This window comes from Heptranchias perlo, chromosome 6 (assembly GCF_035084215.1).
Source record: "Heptranchias perlo isolate sHepPer1 chromosome 6, sHepPer1.hap1, whole genome shotgun sequence".
In the NCBI taxonomy this organism is placed as follows: domain Eukaryota; kingdom Metazoa; phylum Chordata; class Chondrichthyes; order Hexanchiformes; family Hexanchidae; genus Heptranchias; species Heptranchias perlo.
The window spans coordinates 1,467,762-1,489,420 of NC_090330.1; the positions used below are offsets into that span (position 1 = coordinate 1,467,762).

General features: G+C 52.2%; 1 protein-coding gene across 2 annotated transcripts in view; it reads right to left on the reverse strand.

Annotated features, from left to right (window-relative positions):
• slc6a7 (solute carrier family 6 member 7) overlaps positions 1-21,659 on the reverse strand; it is a 66,543-nt gene that overhangs the window by 18,224 nt on the left and 26,660 nt on the right. For both annotated transcript variants that reach the window (XM_067985560.1, XM_067985559.1), the window contains 7 exons: positions 20,740-20,888; positions 19,307-19,356; positions 16,781-16,919; positions 11,815-11,949; positions 8,567-8,670; positions 5,976-6,100; positions 1,150-1,262 (listed from right to left, as the gene is read on the reverse strand). In XM_067985560.1, the coding sequence (XP_067841661.1) occupies positions 1,150-1,262; positions 5,976-6,100; positions 8,567-8,670; positions 11,815-11,949; positions 16,781-16,919; positions 19,307-19,356; positions 20,740-20,888 (815 nt within the window). The remainder of the gene's footprint in view (positions 1-1,149; positions 1,263-5,975; positions 6,101-8,566; positions 8,671-11,814; positions 11,950-16,780; positions 16,920-19,306; positions 19,357-20,739; positions 20,889-21,659) is intronic.

Here is a 21,659-nt window from a genome sequence, read left to right on the forward strand (position 1 = left end):
GTATGAAGAATGATTGGATGGGTGAGGGGTAATTAACATGGCTCCCTGGGCCATCCCATCCATCACCATGGCTCCCTGGGCCATCCCATCCATCACTATGGCTCCCTGGGCCATCCCATCCATCACTATGGCTCCTTGGGCCATCCCATCCATCACTATGGCTCCCTGGGCCATCCCATCCATCACTATGGCTCCTTGCGCCATCCCATCCATCACCATGGCTCCCTGGGCCATCCCATCCATCACCATGGCTCCCTGGGCCATCCCATCCATCACTATGGCTCCCTGGGCGATCCCATCCATCACTATGGCTCCCTGGGCCATCCCATCCATTATCATGGGTCACTGAGCCCTCTCATCAGTTACCGTAGCTCCCTGAGCTATCCCATCATAGGAACATAGGAACAGGAGTAGGCCATTCAGCCCCTCGTGCCTGCTCTGCCATTTGATAAGATCATGGCTGATCTGTGATCTAACTCCATATACCTGCCTTTGGCCCATATCCCTTAATACCTTTGGTTGCCAAAAAGCTATCTATCTCACATTTAAATTTAGCAATTGAGCTAGTATCAATTGCCGTTTGCGGAAGAGAGTTCCAAACTTCTACCACCCTTTGTGTGTAGAAATGTTTTCTAATCTCACTCCTGAAAGGTCTGGCTCTAATTTTTAGACTGTGCCCCCCTACTCCTAAAATCCCCAACCAGCGGAAATAGTTTCTCTCTATCCACCCTATCTGTTCCCCTTAATATCTTATAATCTTCGATCAGATCACCCCTTAACCTTCGAAAATCCAGAGAATACAACCCCAATTTGTGTAATCTCTCCTCGTAACTTAACCCTTGAAGTCAGTTATCATAAGTCACTGGGCCCTCTCATCAGTTACCGTGGCCCTTCATGGGTCATCCCATCAGTCACCATGGTACCCTGGGTCATCCCATCAGTCACCATGGTACCCTGGGTCATCCCATCAGTCACCATGGCTGCCTGGGCCATCCCATCAGTCACCATGGTACCCTGGGTCATCCCATCAGTCACCATGGTTCCCCGAATTGCATAAAATGTGACTCGAATGGGCTGGCAGATTGTACCCCGATATTACGAGTGGGGAGCAGGGGTTCCCTCCCAGCCAGCGCTGAGGGCCATAGTTACCAGCGTATCGATCCCCAGTGTGAACAGCATCAGGAAAAACAGGATCGACCAAAAGAACGAACCGGGCAGCAGTGCAAGGGCTTCTGGGTACGCAACAAACGCCAATCCTGGACCTACGGTGAACAAACAGAGGATCAAGGTAAGGCCTCATCTGTGTGATAACGATAGTCTCAATTAAGGACAGCTATTCATGGGGACTGAGTGGTGCAGTAGGTCAGACACTATCCGTATAACTCGAGGATTTGGGTTTAAATCCAACCCAGAGAGAGAGAATGTAGGTCTCCTGTTTGCTGCTTGAGATGGTCAGTGCTGGGGTCAGTAAGATGGTGGCCCTTGTCATGAAATGGCTGCTTTGGTACTTATGGGTATGGTAGTATAGTGATTATGTGGTTGGGCTAGTAATCCCGAGGCCTGGACTGATAATTCAGAGAAACTGAGTTCAAATTCCACCATGGCAGTATGAGAATTCGAATTCAGTTTAAAAAGAGTGTTTGATGGGACAGTGTAGAGGGAGCTTTACTCTGTATCTCACCCTGTACCTGCCCTGGGAGTGTTTGATGGGACAGTGTAGAGGGAGCTTTACTCTGTATCTAACCCTGTACCTGCCCCGGGAGTGTTTGATGGGACAGTGTAGAGGGAGCTTTACTCTGTATCTAACCCTGTACCTGTCCTGGGAGTTGTAAACAATTTTACAACACCAAGTTATAGTCCAGCAATTTTATTTTAAATTCACAAGCTTTCGGAGATTTTCTCCTTCCTCAGGCAAATGTTTCAAGATCTCCTTGAAGCCTACGCATTTATACATATTGAACAATAATACATGGTGTTTACAGACTGCCCCTGCAACTGCCCGTTGCCAAGGCAATCACCGTGTTCAGACAGAGAGGTGTTACCTGCAGAACCTCCGAATACACATTCAACAAAAAAACAAACAGGGAAAAAAAACAGAGAAAAAAAAACACAGAGAGAGGCAGAAACATCCGGAAGGCAGAGAGAGCCAGCAAATGATCCATTATATTAAAAACAGATAACATTTGTTCGCTGGTGGGGTAACGTGTAGCGTGACATGAACCCAAGATCCCGGTTGAGGCCGTCCTCATGGGTGCGGAACTTGGCTATCAATTTCTGCTCGACGATTTTGCGTTGTCGTGTGTCTCGAAGGCCGCCTTGGAGTACGCTTACCCGAAGGTCGGTGGATGAATGTCCATGACTGCTGAAGTGTTCCCCGACTGGGAGGGAACCCTCCTGTTTGGCGATTGTTGCGCGGTGTCCGTTCATCCGTTGTCGCAGCGTCTGCATGGTCTCGCCAATGTACCATGCTCTGGGGCATCCTTTCCTGCAACGTATGAGGTAGACAACGTTGGCTGAGTCACAGGAGTATGAACCATGCACCTGGTGGGTGGTGTCATCTCGTGTGATGGTGGTATCTGTGTCGATGATCTGGCATGTCTTGCAGAGGTTACCGTGGCAGGGTTGTGTGGCGTCGTGGACGCTGTTCTCTTGAAAGCTGGGTAATTTGCTGCGAACGATGGTCTGTTTGAGGTTGGGTGGCTGTTTAAAGGCGAGTAGTGGAGGTGTGGGGATGGCCATAGCGAGGTGTTTGTCCTCATTGATGACATGTTGAAGGCTGCGGAGAACATGGCGTAGTTTCTCCGCTCCGGGGAAGTACTGGACGACAAAGGGTACTCACCCACCAGGTGCATGGTTCATACTCCTGTGACTCAGCCAACGTTGTCTACCTCATACGTTGCAGGAAAGGATGCCCCAGAGCATGGTACATTGGCGAGACCATGCAGACGCTGCGACAACGGATGAACGGACACCGCGCAACAATCGCCAAACAGGAGGGTTCCCTCCCAGTCGGGGAACACTTCAGCAGTCATGGACATTCATCCACCGACCTTCGGGTAAGCGTACTCCAAGGCGGCCTTCGAGACACACGACAACGCAAAATCGTCGAGCAGAAATTGATAGCCAAGTTCCGCACCCATGAGGACGGCCTCAACCGGGATCTTGGGTTCATGTCACGCTACACGTTACCCCACCAGCGAACAAATGTTATCTGTTTTTAATATAATGGATCATTTGCTGGCTCTCTCTGCCTTCCGGATGTTTCTGCCTCTCTCTGTGTTTTTTTTTCTCTGTTTTTTTTCCCTGTTTGTTTTTTTGTTGAATGTGTATTCGGAGGTTCTGCAGGTAACACCTCTCTGTCTGAACACGGTGATTGCCTTGGCAACGGGCAGTTGCAGGGGCAGTCTGTAAACACCATGTATTATTGTTCAATATGTATAAATGCGTAGGCTTCAAGGAGATCTTGAAACATTTGCCTGAGGAAGGAGAAAATCTCCGAAAGCTTGTGAATTTAAAATAAAATTGCTGGACTATAACTTGGTGTTGTAAAATTGTTTACAATTGTCAACCCCAGTCCATCACCGGCATCTCCACATCATGTCCTGGGAGTGTTTGATGGGACAGTGTAGAGGGAGCTTTACTCTGTATCTAACCCTGTACCTGCCCTGGGAGTGTTTGATGGGACAGTGTAGAGGGAGCTTTACTCTGTATCTAACCCTGTACCTGCCCTGGGAGTGTTTGATGGGACAGTGTAGAGGGAGCTTTACTCTGTATCTAACCCTGTACCTGTCCTGGGAGTGTTTGATGGGACAGTGTAGAGTGAGCTTTACTCTGTATCTAACCCTGTACCTGCCCTGGGAGTGTTTGATGGGACAGTGTAGAGGGAGCTTTACTCTGTATCTAACCCTGTACCTGCCCTGGGAGTGTTTGATGGGACAGTGTAGAGGGAGCTTTACTCTGTATCTAACCCTGTACCTGTCCTGGGAGTGTTTGATGGGACAGTGTAGAGTGAGCTTTACTCTGTATCTAACCCTGTACCTGCCCTGGGAGTGTTTGATGGGACAGTGTAGAGGGAGCTTTACTCTGTATCTAACCCTGCACCTGCCCTGGGAGTGTTTGATGGGACAGTGTAGAGGGAGCTTTACTCTGTATCGAACCCTGTACCTGCCCTGGGAGTGTTTGATGGGACAGTGTAGAGGGAGCTTTACTCTGTATCTAACCCTGTACCTGCCCTGGGAGTGTTTGATGGGACAGTGTAGAGGGAGCTTTACTCTGTATCTAACCCTGTACCTGTCCTGGGAGTGTTTGATGGGACAGTGTAGAGTGAGCTTTACTCTGTATCTAACCCTGTACCTGCCCTGGGAGTGTTTGATGGGACAGTGTAGAGGGAGCTTTACTCTGTATCTAACCCGTGCTGTACCTGCCCTGGGAGTGTTTGATGGGACAGTGTAGAGGGAGCTTTACTCTGTATCTAACCCTGTAACTGCCCTGGGAGTGTTTGATGGGACAGTGTAGAGGGAGCTTTACTCTGTATCGAACCCTGTACCTGCCCTGGGAGTGTTTGATGGGACAGTGTAGAGGGAGCTTTACTCTGTATCGAACCCTGTACCTGCCCTGGGAGTGTTTGATGGGACAGTGTAGAGGGAGCTTTACTCTGTATCTAACCCTGTACCTGCCCTGGGAGTGTTTGATGGGACAGTGTAGAGGGAGCTTTACTCTGTATCGAACCCTGTACCTGCCCTGGGAGTGTTTGATGGGACAGTGTAGAGGGAGCTTTACTCTGTATCGAACCCTGTACCTGCCCTGGGAGTGTTTGATGGGACAGTGTAGAGGGAGCTTTACTCTGTATCTAACCCTGTACCTGCCCTGGGAGTGTTTGATGGGACAGTGTAGAGGGAGCTTTACTCTGTATCTAACCCTGTACCTGCCCTGGGAGTGTTTGATGGGACAGTGTAGAGGGAGCTTTACTCTGTATCTAACCCTGTACCTGCCCTGGGAGTGTTTGATGGGACAGTGTAGAGGGAGCTTTACTCTGTATCTAACCCTGTACCTGCCCTGGGAGTGTTTGATGGGACAGTGTAGAGGGAGCTTTACTCTGTATCGAACCCTGTACCTGCCCTGGGAGTGTTTGATGGGACAGTGTAGAGGGAGCTTTACTCTGTATCTAACCCTGTACCTGCCCTGGGAGTGTTTGATGGGACAGTGTAGAGGGAGCTTTACTCTGTATCTCACCCTGTACCTGCCCTGGGAGTGTTTGATGGGACAGTGTAGAGGGAGCTTTACTCTGTATCTAACCCTGTACCTGTCCTGGGAGTGTTTGATGGGACAGTGTAGAGGGAGCTTTACTCTGTATCTCACCCTGTACCTGCCCTGGGAGTGTTTGATGGGACAGTGTAGAGGGAGCTTTACTCTGTATCTAACCCGTGCTGTACCTGCCCTGGGAGTGTTTGATGGGACAGTGTAGAGGGAGCTTTACTCTGTATCTAACCCTGTACCTGCCCTGGGAGTGTTTGATGGGACAGTGTAGAGGGAGCTTTACTCTGTATCTAACCCTGTACCTGCCCTGGGAGTGTTTGATGGGACAGTGTAGAGGGAGCTTTACTCTGTATCTAACCCTGTACCTGCCCTGGGAGTGTTTGATGGGACAGTGTAGAGGGAGCTTTACTCTGTATCTAACCCTGTACCTGCCCTGGGAGTGTTTGATGGGACAGTGTAGAGGGAGCTTTACTCTGTATCTAACCCGTGCTGTACCTGCCCTGGGAGTGTTTGATGGGACAGTGTAGAGGGAGTTTTACTCTGTATCTAACCCTGTACCTGCCCTGGGAGTGTTTGATGGGACAGTCGTAGCCCTGAAAACTCTGGTATTAAAGAGTGTTTGGAAGCAAAGCAATTGAAAAGAAGACCGAGAGCCTGGGACCCTGCGGCCTGAGAGACGGTCCCGCTGGTTGGAGATGACTGTTGACCAATGTCCTCACCAGAGTCTGCGACATCTTCTACCGCCACCCCTTTCTTCCAGGCCATGTGACCCAGGATGGAGAATATGGCGAATCCAGCGAAGAAGCTGGTGATGCAGTTTCCGGTCACTATGATCAGGGTGTCCCTGGAGAGACAGAACCTCGGTTACTGACGGTAAAGTCACCAGACAGCGCAGCATGCACCTCTCTCCATCGTCCTCTCACACGGACTCCCATCCAAATCGGAGTTACATTCAGTAAAAGTTATCAAGTAGGTGCTGGGAGTCCAGCGTCCAACATCCTGTAACGTTGTCTCAAAGCTCCATAGTCAGCTGGCGGGGTGGCCTGGAGAGGAAAGGCAGTGCCCGGTGCAGATCAGCAGCTCCCCCGCTTCAATTACTGGTCTACGCTGAGTTAGCCAGAGTTCCAGGGATGGAGTTCTACAACTGCCAGGCTTCCTGCTCCTGATCGCTATACGGTGACTCCAGTTGGAGTTCGGGTGAGGACAGGACGGGGGCTTGGTTTTAATGCCTCTCCCCCCCCCTCCCTTGGTTGAATAGCTTGCCAGCACTCGCTGTCTCGGCCTACACAGAAGAACAGACAGGGCATGGGAAGGCTGCTCGACAAGAGAGGGTGGAGGGACCGGTAACAGGCAACTTCTACATAGAATTACATAGAATTTACAGCACAGAGACAGGCCATTCGGCCCAACTGATCTATGCCGGTGTTTATGCTCCACACGAGCCTCCTCCCTCCCTACTTCATCTCACCCTATCAGTATACCCTTCTATTCCTTTCTCCCTCATGTGTTTATCCAGCTTCCCCTTAAATGTATCCACACTATTCACCTCAACTACTCCTTGTGGGAGCGAGTTCCACATTCTCACCACTCTCTGGGTAAAGAAGTTTCTCCTGAGTTCCCTATTGGATTTATGAGTGACTATCTTATATTTATGGTCCCTAGTTCTGGTCTCCCCCACAAGTGGAAACATCTTCTCCATGTCTACCCTATCAAACCCTTTCATAATCTTAAAGACCTCAATCAGGTCCCCCCTCAGTCTTCTCTTTTCGAGAGAAAAGAGCCCCAGCCTGTTTAATCTTTCCTGATAGGTCTAACCTCTCAGTTCTGGTATCATCCTAGTAAATCTTTTTTGCACTTTCATCAGTGCCTTTACATCCTTTTTATAATATGGAGACCAGAGCTGTGCACAGTGCTCCAACTGTGGTCTAACCAGATCAAGACTGTGCTCACTACTCCGAGTAGTCTAAAGAGTGACACCTGCCCGAGTGACCCCTTTACAAGGGATTCCCTGCAGATTCTTACCAAGGTGTTCGGGATTCAGGTCCCACTGACAATGGGCTGAGGGCCGATACACCTCATGGAGTCCATTAACCAGCCACTCGTGGGGAGGGGGGTGGAATTCCCGCCTGAAGACTCCCTCGCCTCAGGGGCTGTGTTTGGGGCAGGTGGACTTTCCGCCCCGAACAAGAATCCTCTTCCCCACCCTCCCCAGAGAGACACTGAGCGTAGCCCACAGGCACCGTGAGTCCCAGGATATTCCGATGACCTGGGGTAGAACCAGACCCTTTCGTACTAACTCTCCTTCTCTTCCTTTGCCTCACTCTACGCTTTTCCCACCTCAGTACAGCCCACTGCGCCACAGGCATTGGTACTATACCTGCCCTGGGAGTGTTTGATGGGACAGTGCGGAGGGAGCTTTACTCTGTATCTAACTCTGTACCTGCCCTGGGAGTGTTTGATGGGACAGTGTAGAGGGAGCTTTACTCTGTATCTAACCCTGTACCTGCCCTGGGAGTGTTTGATGGGACAGTGTAGAGGGAGCTTTACTCTGTATCTAACCCTGTACCTGCCCTGAGAGTGTTTGATGGGACAGTGTGGAGGGAGCTTTACTCTGTATCTAACCCTGTACCTGCCCTGGGAGTGTTTGATGGGACAGTGTAGAGGGAGCTTTACTCTGTATCTAACCCGTGCTGTACCTGCCCTGGGAGTGTTTGATGGGACAGTGTAGAGGGAGTTTTACTCTGTATCTAACCCTGTACCTGCCCTGGGAGTGTTTGATGGGACAGTGTAGAGGGAGCTTTACTCTGTATCTAACCCGTGTACCTGCCCTGGGAGTGTTTGATGGGACAGTGTAGAGGGAGCTTTACTCTGCATCTAACCCTGTACCTGACCCTGGGAGTGTTTGATGGGACAGTGTAGAGGGAGCTTTACTCTGTATCTAACCCGTGTACCTGCCCTGGGAGTGTTTGATGGGACAGTGTAGAGGGAGCTTTACTCTGTATCTAACCCTGTACCTGCCCTGGGAGTGTTTGATGGGACAGTGTAGAGGGAGCTTTACTCTGTATCTAACCCTGTACCTGCCCTGGGAGTGTTTGATGGGACAGTGTAGAGGGAGCTTTACTCTGTATCGAACCCTGTACCTGCCCTGGGAGTGTTTGATGGGACAGTGTAGAGGGAGCTTTACTCTGTATCTAACCCGTGCTGTACCTGCCCTGGGAGTGTTTGATGGGACAGTGTAGAGGGAGCTTTACTCTGTATCTAACCCGTGCTGTACCTGCCCTGTACCTTCATTGGTCTGTGCCGTTATTACCTGACAACGTTGTTGTCGAACTTGTTGTAGGATGCCATTGAAAGCAAGCCGCCAAAACCGATCCCCAGGGAGTAGAATATCTGGGAGGCAGCATCGTTCCACACCTAGGGCAAATAGTGAAAAGGCATAAGAGGAATTCTCACTCCTGCACCGGGGTGGGAGTCGAGCGATGGAACGCCAGGGGCAGTGCCGAGACCCCACTCTTCCGGTGGGGAGCCGTACTCACTGGGAGTGCGGGGCGGAGAATTGAGGCCACAGTGATGGAGCCCTGTTCCCAGAGCACCTCCCCCAACCACCGCAAAATAAAAAATATCCCAATCAGAAAGAGCAAATAGTGAAGGTGGATATTGAGGGGAGGGAAACATACAAAGATAGAATTTAGCAGAAAGGATAGAATGCAGAAAATAAATCAAGAGAAATGACCAAAAATCGATCTTCAATGGAAATAACAAACGGGAGAGACGTCAGACGGGCGACCGACTCATTTTATACCAAGCCAAGATCCCCCCAAACTGTTTCCAGTGATTGAGGGGGTCTAGAACAAGGGGACGTAGATACAAGATTACATATAAGAGATTTAGGAGAGAGAGCAGGAGAAACCTTTTGTTATACAGAGTTGTGAGGCTGTGGGTTGCAGTTAGTGATTGAAGTACGGACCAGGTCAACATTGAAGAACAGGTTAGACAGGGGCTTGAAGGAAAGGGGGATAAAGGGGATGGGAACGGGATACTGCTCGTGTGAAGGATAAACACCAACACCGACTGATTGGGCCGAATGGCCAGTTTCTGTGTTGTAATTTCTATGTGGTGGGAAACGTGGAACAGACTCCTGGACTTGGAAACTCATTCCACTGAGACCTTTTAAAGGGGAGCTGGATCGTTATCTGTGGTCAAGGGGGTTGAAGGAGGTAGAGATCTTGGGGAAAATTTTTATGATTTATCTGGATTTTACGTGACAGGAGCCCTTGGTGGAGGCAATTGAACAATTCCATGCTCCCAGAGGAGACTGTGAGCCAGAGAATCCGAGTCAAATGTCTCAGTCCTGCTCCAGACTTTCGTAAATCCTGTCATCACCAGCTCCTTGGGGTAACTAGGGATGGACAATAAATGCCGGCCTTGCCAGTGATGCCCACATCCCGAGAATGAATAAAATAGAAACAAACTCCATGGAACAGCAATCACACACTGCACAGGTCACACATTATATGTGGCACTTTGCTTGTCTGGGACAGAGGTGGCTGGGGAGAAGGGGTCGTTGGGGAGAAGGGGTCATTGGGGAGAAGGGATTGTTGGGGAGAAGGGGTAATTGGGGAGAAGGGATTGTTGGGGAGAAGGGGTAATTGGGGAGAAGGGATTGTTGGGGAGAAGGGGTAATTGGGGAGAAGGGGTAATTGGGGAGAAGGGGTAATTGGGGAGAAGGGATTGTTGGGGAGAAGGGGTAATTGGGGAGAAGGGGTCGTTGGGGAGAAGGGGTAATTGGGGAGAAGGGATTGTTGGGGAGAAGGGGTAATTGGGGAGAAGGGATTGTTGGGGAGAAGGGGTAATTGGGGAGAAGGGGTCGTTGGGGAGAAGGGGTAATTGGGGAGAAGGGGTCGTTGGGGAGAAGGGGTAATTGGGGAGAAGGGATTGTTGGGGAGAAGGGGTAATTGGGGAGAAGGGGTCGTTGGGGAGAAGGGGTAATTGGGGAGAAGGGGTCGTTGGGGAGAAGGGGTAATTGGGGAGAAGGGGTCGTTGGGGAGAAGGGATTGTTGGGGAGAAGGGATTGTTGGGGAGAAGGGGTAATTGGGGAGAAGGGATTGTTGGGGAGAAGGGGTAATTGGGGAGAAGGGATTGTTGGGGAGAAGGGGTAATTGGGGAGAAGGGATTGTTGGGGAGAAGGGGTAATTGGGGAGAAGGGATTGTTGGGGAGAAGGGGTAATTGGGGAGAAGGGGTCGTTGGGGAGAAGGGGTAATTGGGGAGAAGGGGTTGTTGGGGAGAAGGGGTAATTGGGGAGAAGGGATTGTTGGGGAGAAGGGGTAATTGGGGAGAAGGGATTGTTGGGGAGAAGGGGTAATTGGGGAGAAGGGGTCGTTGGGAGAAGGAGTTGCTCGATTACCAAGTGGACTTTCATCCCTTACAACTGATATTGTTTTATTACTCTGATTCCCAGGTGAAGGGCCGAGGTTCACTGTGCAGGACGGCACGTAGGCTGTAAAAGAAGGAGAGAAGACAAGGTGTAACATAGGAACAGGAGTTGGCCTTGACTTTGTTCTGCCATTCAATTAGATCATGGCGGGGTGAGTTCCAGATTTCCACTCCCCTTTGTGTGAAGAAGTGCTTCCTGATTTCACCCCTGAACGGCCAAGCTCTAATTTTAAGATTATGAGAAAGTAGGTGAGAAGATAAGGTAAACCAGGAAGCAGCGAGTTGGTGCCACCAAACTTGGGTTTTAAAAGCCTGTAGATTGTAGGAGGAAGTTGCTGTGTTCAGTTCTGGGCACTGCACCTCAGGAAGGAGATATTGGTCTTGGAGGGGAAGCAGATTCACCAGAATGATACCGGGGCTAAAAAGGGTCAAATTACGAGGACAGGTTGCATAGACTGGGCTTGTATTCCCTCGAGTTTAGAAGATTAAGGGGTGATCGAATTGAGGTGCTTAAGATGATTAAAGGATTTGATAGGGTCGATAGAGAGAAACTATTTCTTCTGCTGGTGAAGTCTAATACAAGAGGGCATAACCTTAAAATTAGAGCTCGGCCGTTCAGGGGTGATGTCAGGAAGCACTTCCTCACACAAAGGGGAGTGGAAATCTGGAACTCTCTCCCCCAAAAAGCTGTTGAGGCTGGGGGTCAATTGAAAATTTCAAAACTGAGATTGATAGATTTTTGACAAAGGGCCATCGACCTGAAACGTTAACTGTTTCTTTCTCCACAGATGCTGCCTGACTTGCTGAGTATTTCCAGCATTTTCTGTTTTTATTTCAGATTTCCAGCATCTGCAGTATCTTGCTTTTGATAGATTTTTGTTGGGTAAGGGTATTAAGGCTTGTGGAACGAAGACAGATACTGATCAGCCATGATCTGAATGGCGGAACAGGCTCGAGGGGCTGAATGGCCTCCTCCTGTTCTCCTATGGGAAGTTTGAAGGAAAGAGCTCCACAGTTTTACGGCCCTGGTAAAGAATGGGTTAGAGTAGGGAAACAGTGCGATGTGAACTCTATTTTAAGACGGGGAGGAGCAGGAGTGTGTGGATTTGCGATCTGTACAGTACCTGAGCACTTCCCAGGCGTTTCCAGTCGGTGCTGAGGTAGAATTTCACTCCCTGTAAGGAGCCTTTGAGTGTGGCACCGCGGATAATCAGCACGATCAGGACCAGGTAAGGGAACGTCGCAGTGACATAAACGACCTGAAACATACAGAGAAACGGGAGGATGTCAGGAGAAAGCAAAGTCGGATGGGCGGGTGCACGTCGTTGAGCTGAGTGAAGTGTTTGAGGGAGTCCAGCTGACTTTTTTCACACAACACAGTGTGCAGGGTGGTGGAGCGAGACACTGGCCTTTCACATCTGGGGCCTGGGTTCAAGCCGGCCCAGGTTGATGGAAAGAAAGTCTCGTCTGTCTCCCAGCTGTAAGAGGTCTACATGGAATCAGTTTGGGGCAGCCTCAGTCCAATTCCTAGTGAGCTTTGTCCCTCCGCACAAATCTACTGCCTATTGGCACTAAATTGTCAATCTCATTAGTGCAATAGTGCCTGGTGTTCTGAGTCTGACACAATCATGTGGATTTTTTCAATGCCATATAGACCCTTTATGCAGCTGATCAAATCTGGAGATAAAGGCTGCCACCTCCAATTGCTCAGACAGTAACTGGCACTACAATCAACGTGTTGTGTAGGGCCTGGGAGCTCTAGAGGGATGGGCTTCGATGGGAGATTTATGGGACTAGAGGGAGGGGCTTCGATGGGAGAGTTGGGGGACTGGAGGGATGGGCTTCGATGGGGGAGTTAGGGGACTGGAGGGATGGGCTTCGATGGGGGAGTTAGGGGACTGGAGGGATGGGCTTCGATGGGAGAGTTAGGGGACTGGAGGGATGGGATTCGATGGGAGAGTGAGGGGACTGGAGGGATGGGCTTCGATGGGAGAGTTGGGGGACTGGAGGGAGGGGCTTCGATGGGAGAGTTAGGGGACTGGAGGGATGGGCTTCGATGGGAGAGTTAGGGGACTGGAGGGATGGGCTTCGATGGGAGAGTTAGGGGACTGGAGGGATGGGCTTCGATGGGAGAGTTAGGGGACTGGAGGGATGGGATTCGATGGGAGAGTGAGGGGACTGGAGGGATGGGCTTCGATGGGAGAGTTAGGGGACTGGAGGGATGGGCTTCGATGGGAGAGTTAGGGGACTGGAGGGATGGGATTCGATGGGAGAGTGAGGGGACTGGAGGGATGGGCTTCGATGGGAGAGTTAGGGGACTGGAGGGATGGGCTTCGATGGGAGAGTTAGGGGACTGGAGGGATGGGCTTCGATGGGGGAGTTAGGGGACTGGAGGGATGGGCTTCGATGGGAGAGTTGGGGGACTGGAGGGAGGGGCTTCGATGGGAGAGTTAGGGGACTGGAGGGATGGGCTTCGATGGGAGAGTTAGGGGACTGGAGGGATGGGCTTCGATGGGAGAGTTAGGGGACTGGAGGGATGGGCTTCGATGGGAGAGTGAGGGGACTGGAGGGATGGGATTCGATGGGAGAGTTAGGGGACTGGAGGGAGGGGCTTCAATGAGGGTGTTAGGGGACTGGAGGGATGGGCTTCGATGGGAGAGTTAGGGGACTAGAGGGAGGGGCTTCGATGGGAGAGTTAGGGGACTAGAGGGAGGGGCTTCGATGGGGGAGTTAGGGGACTGGAGGGAGGGGCTTCGATGGGAGAGTTAGGGGACTGGAGGGATGGGCTTCGATGGGAGAGTGAGGGGACTGGAGGGATGGGCTTCGATGGGGGAGTTAGGGGACTGGAGGGATGGACTTCGATGGGAGAGTTAGGGGACTGGAGGGATGGGCTTCGATGGGAGAGTGAGGGGACTGGAGGGATGGGCTTCGATGGGGGAGTTAGGGGACTGGAGGGATGGACTTCGATGGGAGAGTTAGGGGACTGGAGGGATGGGCTTCGATGGGAGAGTTAGGGTACTGGAGGGATGGACTTCGATGGGAGAGTTAGGGGACTGGAGGGATGGGCTTCGATGGGAGAGTTAGGGGACTGGAGGGAGGGGCTTCGATGGGAGAGTTAGGGGACTGGAGGGAGGGGCTTCGATGGGAGAGTTAGAGGACTGGAGGGATGGGCTTCGATGGGAGAGTTAGAGGACTAGAGGGATGGGCTTCAATGGCAGAGTTGGGGGACTAGAGGGATGGGCTTCGATGGGAGAGTTAGGGGACTGGAGGGATGGGCTTCGATGGGAGAGTTTGGGGACTGGAGGGAGGGGCTTCGATGGGAGAGTTAGGGGACTGGAGGGAGGGGCTTCGATGGGAGAGTTAGGGGACTAGAGGGATGGGCTTCAATGGCAGAGTTAGGGGACTGGAGGGATGGGCTTCAATGGCAGAGTTAGGGGACTGGAGGGATGGGCTTCGATGGGAGAGTTAGGGGACTGGAGGGATGGGCTTCGATGGGAGAGTTAGGGGACTGGAGGGATGGGCTTCGATGGGAGAGTTAGGGGACTGGAGGGATGGGCTTCAATGGCAGAGTTAGGGGACTGGAGGGATGTGCTTCGATGGGGGAGTTAGGGGACTGGAGGGATGGGCTTCGATGGGAGAGTTAGGGGACTGGAGGGATGGGCTTCAATGGCAGAGTTAGGGGACTGGAGGGATGTGCTTCGATGGGGGAGTTAGGGGACTAGAGGGAGGGGCTTCGTTGGGAGAGTTAGGGGACTGGAGGGAGGGGCTTCGATGGGAGAGTTAGGGGACTGGAGGGAGGGGCTTCGATGGGAGAGTTAGGGGACTAGAGGGATGGGATTCGATGGGAGAGTTAGGGGACTAGAGGGAGGGGCTTCGATGGGAGAGTTAGGGGACTAGAGGGAGGGGCTTCGATGGGAGAGTTAGGGGACTGGAGGGATGGGCTTCGATGGGGGAGTTAGGGGACTGGAGGGAGGGGCTTCGATGGGAGAGTTAGGGGACTGGAGGGAGGGGCTTCGATGGGAGAGTTAGGGGACTAGAGGGATGGGATTCGATGGGAGAGTTAGGGGACTAGAGGGAGGGGCTTCGATGGGAGAGTTAGGGGACTAGAGGGAGGGGCTTCGATGGGAGAGTTAGGGGACTGGAGGGAGGGGCTTCGATCGGAGAGTTAGGGGACTGGAGGGAGGGGCTTCGATGGGAGAGTTAGGGGACTGGAGGGATGGGCTTCGATGGGGGAGTTAGGGGACTGGAGGGATGGGCTTCAATGGCAGAGTTAGGGGACTGGAGGGATGGGCTTCGATGGGGGAGTTAGGGGACTGGAGGGATGGGCTTCGATGGGAGAGTTAGGGACTGGAGGGATGGGCTTCGATGGGAGAGTTAGGGGACTGGAGGGATGGGCTTCGATGGGAGAGTTAGGGGACTGGAGGGAGGGGCTTCGATGGGAGAGTTAGGGGACTGGAGGGATGGACTTCGATGGGAGAGTTAGGGGACTGGAGGGAGGGGCTTCGATGGGGGAGTTAGGGGACTGGAGGGATGGGCTTCGATGGGAGAGTTAGGGGACTGGAGGGATGGGCTTCGATGGGAGAGTTAGGGACTGGAGGGATGGGCTTCGATGGGAGAGTTAGGGGACTGGAGGGATGGACTTCGATGGGAGAGTTAGGGGACTGGAGGGATGGGCTTCGATGGGGGAGTTAGGGGACTAGAGGGAGGGGCTTCGATGGGGGAGTTAGGGGACTGGAGGGATGGACTTCGATGGGAGAGTTAGGGGACTGGAGGGATGGGCTTCGATGGGGGAGTTAGGGGACTGGAGGGATGGGCTTCGATGGGGGAGTTAGGGGACTGGAGGGATGGGCTTCGATGGGGGAGTTCGGGGACTGGAGGGATGGGCTTCGATGGGAGAGTTGGGGTACTGGAGGGATGGGCTTCGATGGGGGAGTTAGGGGACTAGAGGGATGGGCTTCGATGGGAGAGTTAGGGGACTGGAGGGATGGGCTTCGATGGGAGAGTTAGGGACTGGAGGGATCGGCTTCGATGGGAGAGTTAGGGGACTGGAGGGATGGGCTTCGATGGGGGAGTTAGGGGACTGGAGGGATGGACTTCAATGGGAGAGTTAGGGGACTGGAGGGATGGACTTCGATGGGAGAGTTAGGGGACTGGAGGGATGGGCTTCGATGGGGGAGTTAGGGGACTAGAGGGAGGGGCTTCGATGGGAGAGTTAGGGGACTGGAGGGATGGGCTTCGATGGGAGAGTTAGGGGACTGGAGGGATGGACTTCGATGGGAGAGTTAGGGGACTGGAGGGATGGGCTTCGATGGGGGAGTTAGGGGACTAGAGGGAGGGGCTTCGATGGGGGAGTTAGGGGACTAGAGGGATGGGCTTCGATGGGGGAGTTAGGGGACTGGAGGGATGGGCTTCGATGGGAGAGTTCGGGGACTGGAGGGATGGGCTTCGATGGGGGAGTTAGGGGACTGGAGGGATGGGCTTCGATGGGAGAGTTCGGGGACTGGAGGGATGGACTTCGATGGGGGAGTTAGGGGACTGGAGGGAGGGGCTTCGATGGGAGAGTTAGGGGACTGGAGGGAGGGGCTTCGATGGGAGAGTTAGGGGACTGGAGGGATGGGCTTCAATGGGAGAGTTAGGGGACTGGAGGGATGGGCTTCAATGGGAGAGTTAGGGGACTGGAGGGATGGGCTTCAATGGGAGAGTTAGGGGACTGGAGGGATGGGCTTCAATGGGAGAGTTAGGGGACTGGAGGGATGGGCTTCAATGGGAGAGTTAGGGGACTGGAGGGATGGGCTTCAATGGGAGAGTTAGGGGACTGGAGGGATGGGCTTCAATGGGAGAGTTAGGGGACTGGAGGGATGGGCTTCAATGGGAGAGTTAGGGGACTGGAGGGATGGGCTTCGATGAGGGTGTTAGGGGACTGGAGGGATGGGCTTCGATGGGAGAGTTGGGGGACTGGAGGGATGGGCTTCGATGGGAGAGTTAGGGGACTAGAGGATAGGCCAAATGGTCTTTTCTCATCAGCTGCTTGTCTGATGCTCTATCTGGGAGGCCCTTTCCATGAAATAGATTTCTCTGTAATCGACTCACCTTGCCTGAGCTGCGGATCCCCTTCAGACAGCACAAGAAGATAATGACCCAGGCAGCCAGGAGGCAAATCGCCAACTCCCAACGGACAGGGCCAGGGTCATGTAGGCCTGAGCTCCTCGTCAATCCCAGGACACGCTCACTGCAAAACAAGGAACCCACTGCATCAGAGGCTTGTGCGAACACTAACACTGCAGCAAAGAGTGACCCTGAGATATGTACAAAGAGTCAGAGCGTTTGCAGGGACTCACTAAACCAAGGTCATGTTCAACATCCCGTCCAGGATTCCGACCTGTGGTGATTGACCTGGAGCTCACACTCTATTCCAGTGTTACTGGACGAGGGAGGCCTTTTGACCCATCCTGTTATTTTCAGCATTCACTTGTTTCTTAAATGATTACAGGGTTTTTGTCTCCCCTCATCTGTCTGGGAGTCCATTTCAACTATTGATCATTCTATGGGGTCGATATTCACCCCCTTCAGAAGTGCTGCACTGACAGCTGTCTGTTTGCTGCTTCCAATATTAAAGATTCCACGGTTCTATTCGAAGAAGAGCAGGGAATTCTCCCGGTGTCTTGATCAGCACATCCCCCTCCACCAGCACCAGTTAAAAACAGATCAACTGGTCATTCAGCTCCCTGTTTGTTGGCTCGTGCTGTGTACACAAGGCTGTTGAACTGCTGCGTCTGCCTGCGGGTGAAATTGGTCCCAGAACTTACGTTCCAGGTAGTGCCACATAGTTTGCAATCCAGACCACAGCACTGCACTCTGTGGTTACCCCTGCCACCTGTATTTGGTCCTCTGAGATGCACCTCAGCACCTCCGTGTAAGTGCGAGGCTCCTCCAGCATCCTTCTTTGTACAGCAGGACTTGGAGATGTGAGTCTGTAGGCTGCAGAGCCAAGGGGCTGTAACTCTAGCTCACAGCAAATTAACCGATGGCGTGTGCCGCACTTGGAGCACTGTGCACAGTTCTGGTCTGGTTAGACCACATTCGGAGTCCTGTGCACAGTTCTGGTCTGGTTAGACCATACTTGGAGTGCTGTGCATTTTATGTGGTCTACGTGGATTTTAGCAAGGCTTTTGACAAGGTCCCACGTGGCAGACTGGTCAAAAAAGTAAAAGTCCATGGGTTCCAAGGGAAAGTGACAAATTGGATCCAAAATATGTTCAGTGGCAGGAAGCAAAGGGTAATGGTCGACGGCTGTTTTTGTGACTGGAAGGCTGTTACCAGTGGGGTTCCGCAGTGCTCAGTACTGGGTCCCTTGCTTTTTGTGGTATATATTAATGATTTAGACTGAAATGTAGGGGGCTTGATTAAGAAGTTTGCAGATGATACAAAAATTGGCTGTGTGGTTGATAGTGAGGAGGAAAGCTGTAGACTGCAGGAAGATATCAATGGACTGGTCAGGTGGGCAGAAAATTGGCAAATGGAGTTCAATCTGGAGAAGTGTGAGGTAATGCATTTGGGGAGAGCAAACAAGGCAAGGGAATACACAATAAATGGGAGGATACTGAGAGGTGTAGAGGAAGTGAGGGACCTTGGAGTGCATGTCCACAGATCCCTGAAGGTAGCAGGACAGGTAGATAAGGTGGTTAAGGCAGCATATGGGATACTTTCCTTTATTAGCCGAGGCATCGAATATAAGAGCAGGAAGGTTATGCTAGAACTGTATAAAACACTGGTTAGGCCACAGCTTGAGTACTGTGTACAGTTCTGGTCACCACATTACAGGAAAGATGTGATTGCACTAGAGAGGGTACAGAGGAGATTTACGAGGATGTTGCCAGGACTGGAGAATTTTAGCTCTGAGGAAAGATTGGATAGGCTGGGGTTGTTTTCCTTGGAACAGAGGAGGCTGAGGGGAGATTTAATTGAGGTGTATAAAATTATGAGGGGCCTAGATAGAGTGGATAGGGAGGATCTATTTCCCTTAGCAGAGAGGTCAATAACCAGGGGGCATAGATTTAAGACAATACTTGGAGTACTGTGCGCAGTTCTGGTCTCCATATTACAAAAAGGCTATAGTGGCACTGGAGAAAGTGCAAAAAGGATTTACAAGGATGATACACCATAACTGAGAGGTTTTAACTATCAGGAAAGGCTGAACAGGCTGGGGCTCTTTTCTCTAGAAAAGAGAAGGCTGAGGGGTGACCTGATCGAGGTCTTTAAGATTATGAAAGGGTTTGATAGGGTAGACGTGGAGAAGATGTTTCCACTTGTGGGGGAGACCAGAACTAGGGACCATAAATATAAGATAGTCACTAATAAATCCAATAGGGAACTCAGGAGAAACTTCTCGCCCGTGTGGAGCATAAACACCAGCATGGACCTGTTGGGCCGAGTGGCCTCTTTCTGTGCTGTAAATTCTATGTATTGTAAGATGTTTCTGAGATGTGATAAGGTGCTGTATAAATGAAATATTTATATCTAAATTAATTTTTCTATCTTATGCAAGATTTTTAACAGCGCTAGTAACATTATCGGTAATAAAACTAGACCAACAGGGGAAGGAATGAGGATACGTACTTCCAGAAGACTTCACTGACACTCTGCCGAGTTTGGTTTGTTGTTAAATTCTGCAGAGAATGAGAAAAGAGTGTAACATTCCACAACCTCCAGCCTTTTACGACGCAAACCTGGCGTCATCGAATCACTGAAACTAATTTATTTTATCTCTCTTATACTTTCCAGCCTCGGCCCCGTCCTGCACTGCGACCCTCGGCCCCGTCCTGCACTGCGACCCTCGGCCCCGTCCTGCACTGCGACCCTCGGCCCCGTCCTGCACTGCGACCCTCGGCCCCGTCCTGCACTGCGACCCTCGGCCCCGTCCTGCACTGCGACCCTCGGCCCCGTCCTGCACTGCGACCCTCGGCCCCGTCCTGCACTGCGACCCTCGGCCCCGTCCTGCACTGCGACCCTCGGCCCCGTCCTGCACTGCGACCCTCGGCCCCGTCCTGCACTGCGACCCTCGGCCCCGTCCTGCACTGCGACCCTCGGCCCCGTCCTGCACTGCGACCCTCGGCCCCGTCCTGCACTGCGACCCTCGGCCCCGTCCTGCACTGCGACCCTCGGCCCCGTCCTGCACTGCGACCCTCGGCCCCGTCCTGCACTGCGACCCTCGGCCCCGTCCTGCACTGCGACCCTCGGCCCCGTCCTGCACTGCGACCCTCGGCCCCGTCTGACAGGGCTAGACAGACTGGATGCAGGGAGGATGTTTCCCCTGGCTGGGGGGTCCAGAACGAGGGGTCACAGTCTCAGGATATGGGGTAGGACGTTTAGGACTGAGATGAGGAGAAATTTCTTCACTCAGAGGGTGGTGAACCTGTGGAATTCTCTACCACAGAAGGCAGTGGAGGCCAAGTCACTGAATATATTTAAGTAGGAGCTGGATAGATTTCTAGACACAAAAGGCATCAAGGGGTATGGGGAGAGAGCGGGAATATGGTATTGAGATAGAGGATCAGCCATGATCATATTGAATGGCGGAGCAGGATGGAAGGGCCGAATGGCCTACTCCTGCTCCTATTTTCTATGTTTCGATGTTTCTGCACTGCGACCCTTGGCCCCGTCCTGCACTGCGACCCTTGGCCCCGTCCTGCACTGCGACCCTTGGCCCCGTCCTGCACTGCGACCCTTGGCCCCGTCCTGCACTGTCGTTGGTGCCGTTTCTCGGATGAGAAGTTAAACCATGATCCCAGCTCCCTGTTCTGGTGGGTGTTACAGATCCCGTGGCAGCGATGGAAGACAAGCAGGGAGTTCTCCCGGTGTCCTGGCCAACATTCCTCCCCCAACCAACAAAAACAGATGAACCAATTATTCTTCTCATCCGCTGTGTGTGAAGTACTGTGAGATGTGTCGGGCTGTTTCTATAGATGGAGGTCTGGTCTTTCTCTATTCCCCCCCCTCCAGAGATTCCCCACCCACCTGGGATCGATAGGCCGGGGGCTCTCGCTCCTTACCTGACACAGGTGAATGTTTGCTGCAGCCTCACAAGACCAAGGCAGAGGGTTCTGGAAGGAGTTTCCCAGATAGTAGAACGTCCAGGCGATGATCACATTGTAGTAAAGTGAGACCAACGATGCAACTACGAGCATTCCGATTCCAATCCCTGGGAGAGCAGCAAAGGGGACTGACGTCAGGCTTCACTGGGTAACACGATCGTGCTTTCTTAACCACTGTGTGCTTGACTGTTAATGCCCACCGGGCAATTGGCGATGGGCAATAAATGCTCTCTGGCCATCTGTAGCCCTGCAGGTGCTGGCTATTGGTTAGCGTGCAGGTGTTTCACACAAAGGGTGGTGGAAATCTGGAATTCCCATCCTCAAAAGGCTGTGGGTGTTGGGGGTCAATTGAGAATTTTCCAAGACTGAGATCGATTAGATTTTTGTTGGGTAAGGATATCAAGGGATATGGAGCAAAGGCGGGTAAATGGAGTTGAGGTACAGATCAGCCATGATCTAAATGAATGGCGGAGCAGGCTAGAGGGGCTGAATGGTCTTCTCCTGTAACGCGGCAGACTCGCGATTTAACGTTTCAGCCGAAAGACGGCACCTCCGACAGCGCAGCGCTCCCTCAGCGCTGCACTGTGTGCGTCAGCCCAGATTATCTGCTCAAGTCTCTGGAATGGGGCTTGAACCCAATACCTTCTGACCCTGTCTGTGAACGAGAGAGCTGACCCTTGACCTGAGCAACTGTACCCAGCATGAGTCAGCTCCCTCATGAGAAGAAGGGTTAAAAAATATACAAGCGAAAAACAACAGGATTGGGTACTAAATATTCCTGGATACAAGGTGTTTAGGAAAGATAGGGAAGGGAAGAAAGGAGGCGGTGGCAGTATTGATTAAGGAGAATATTGCAGTGCTGGAGAGAGAGGATGTCC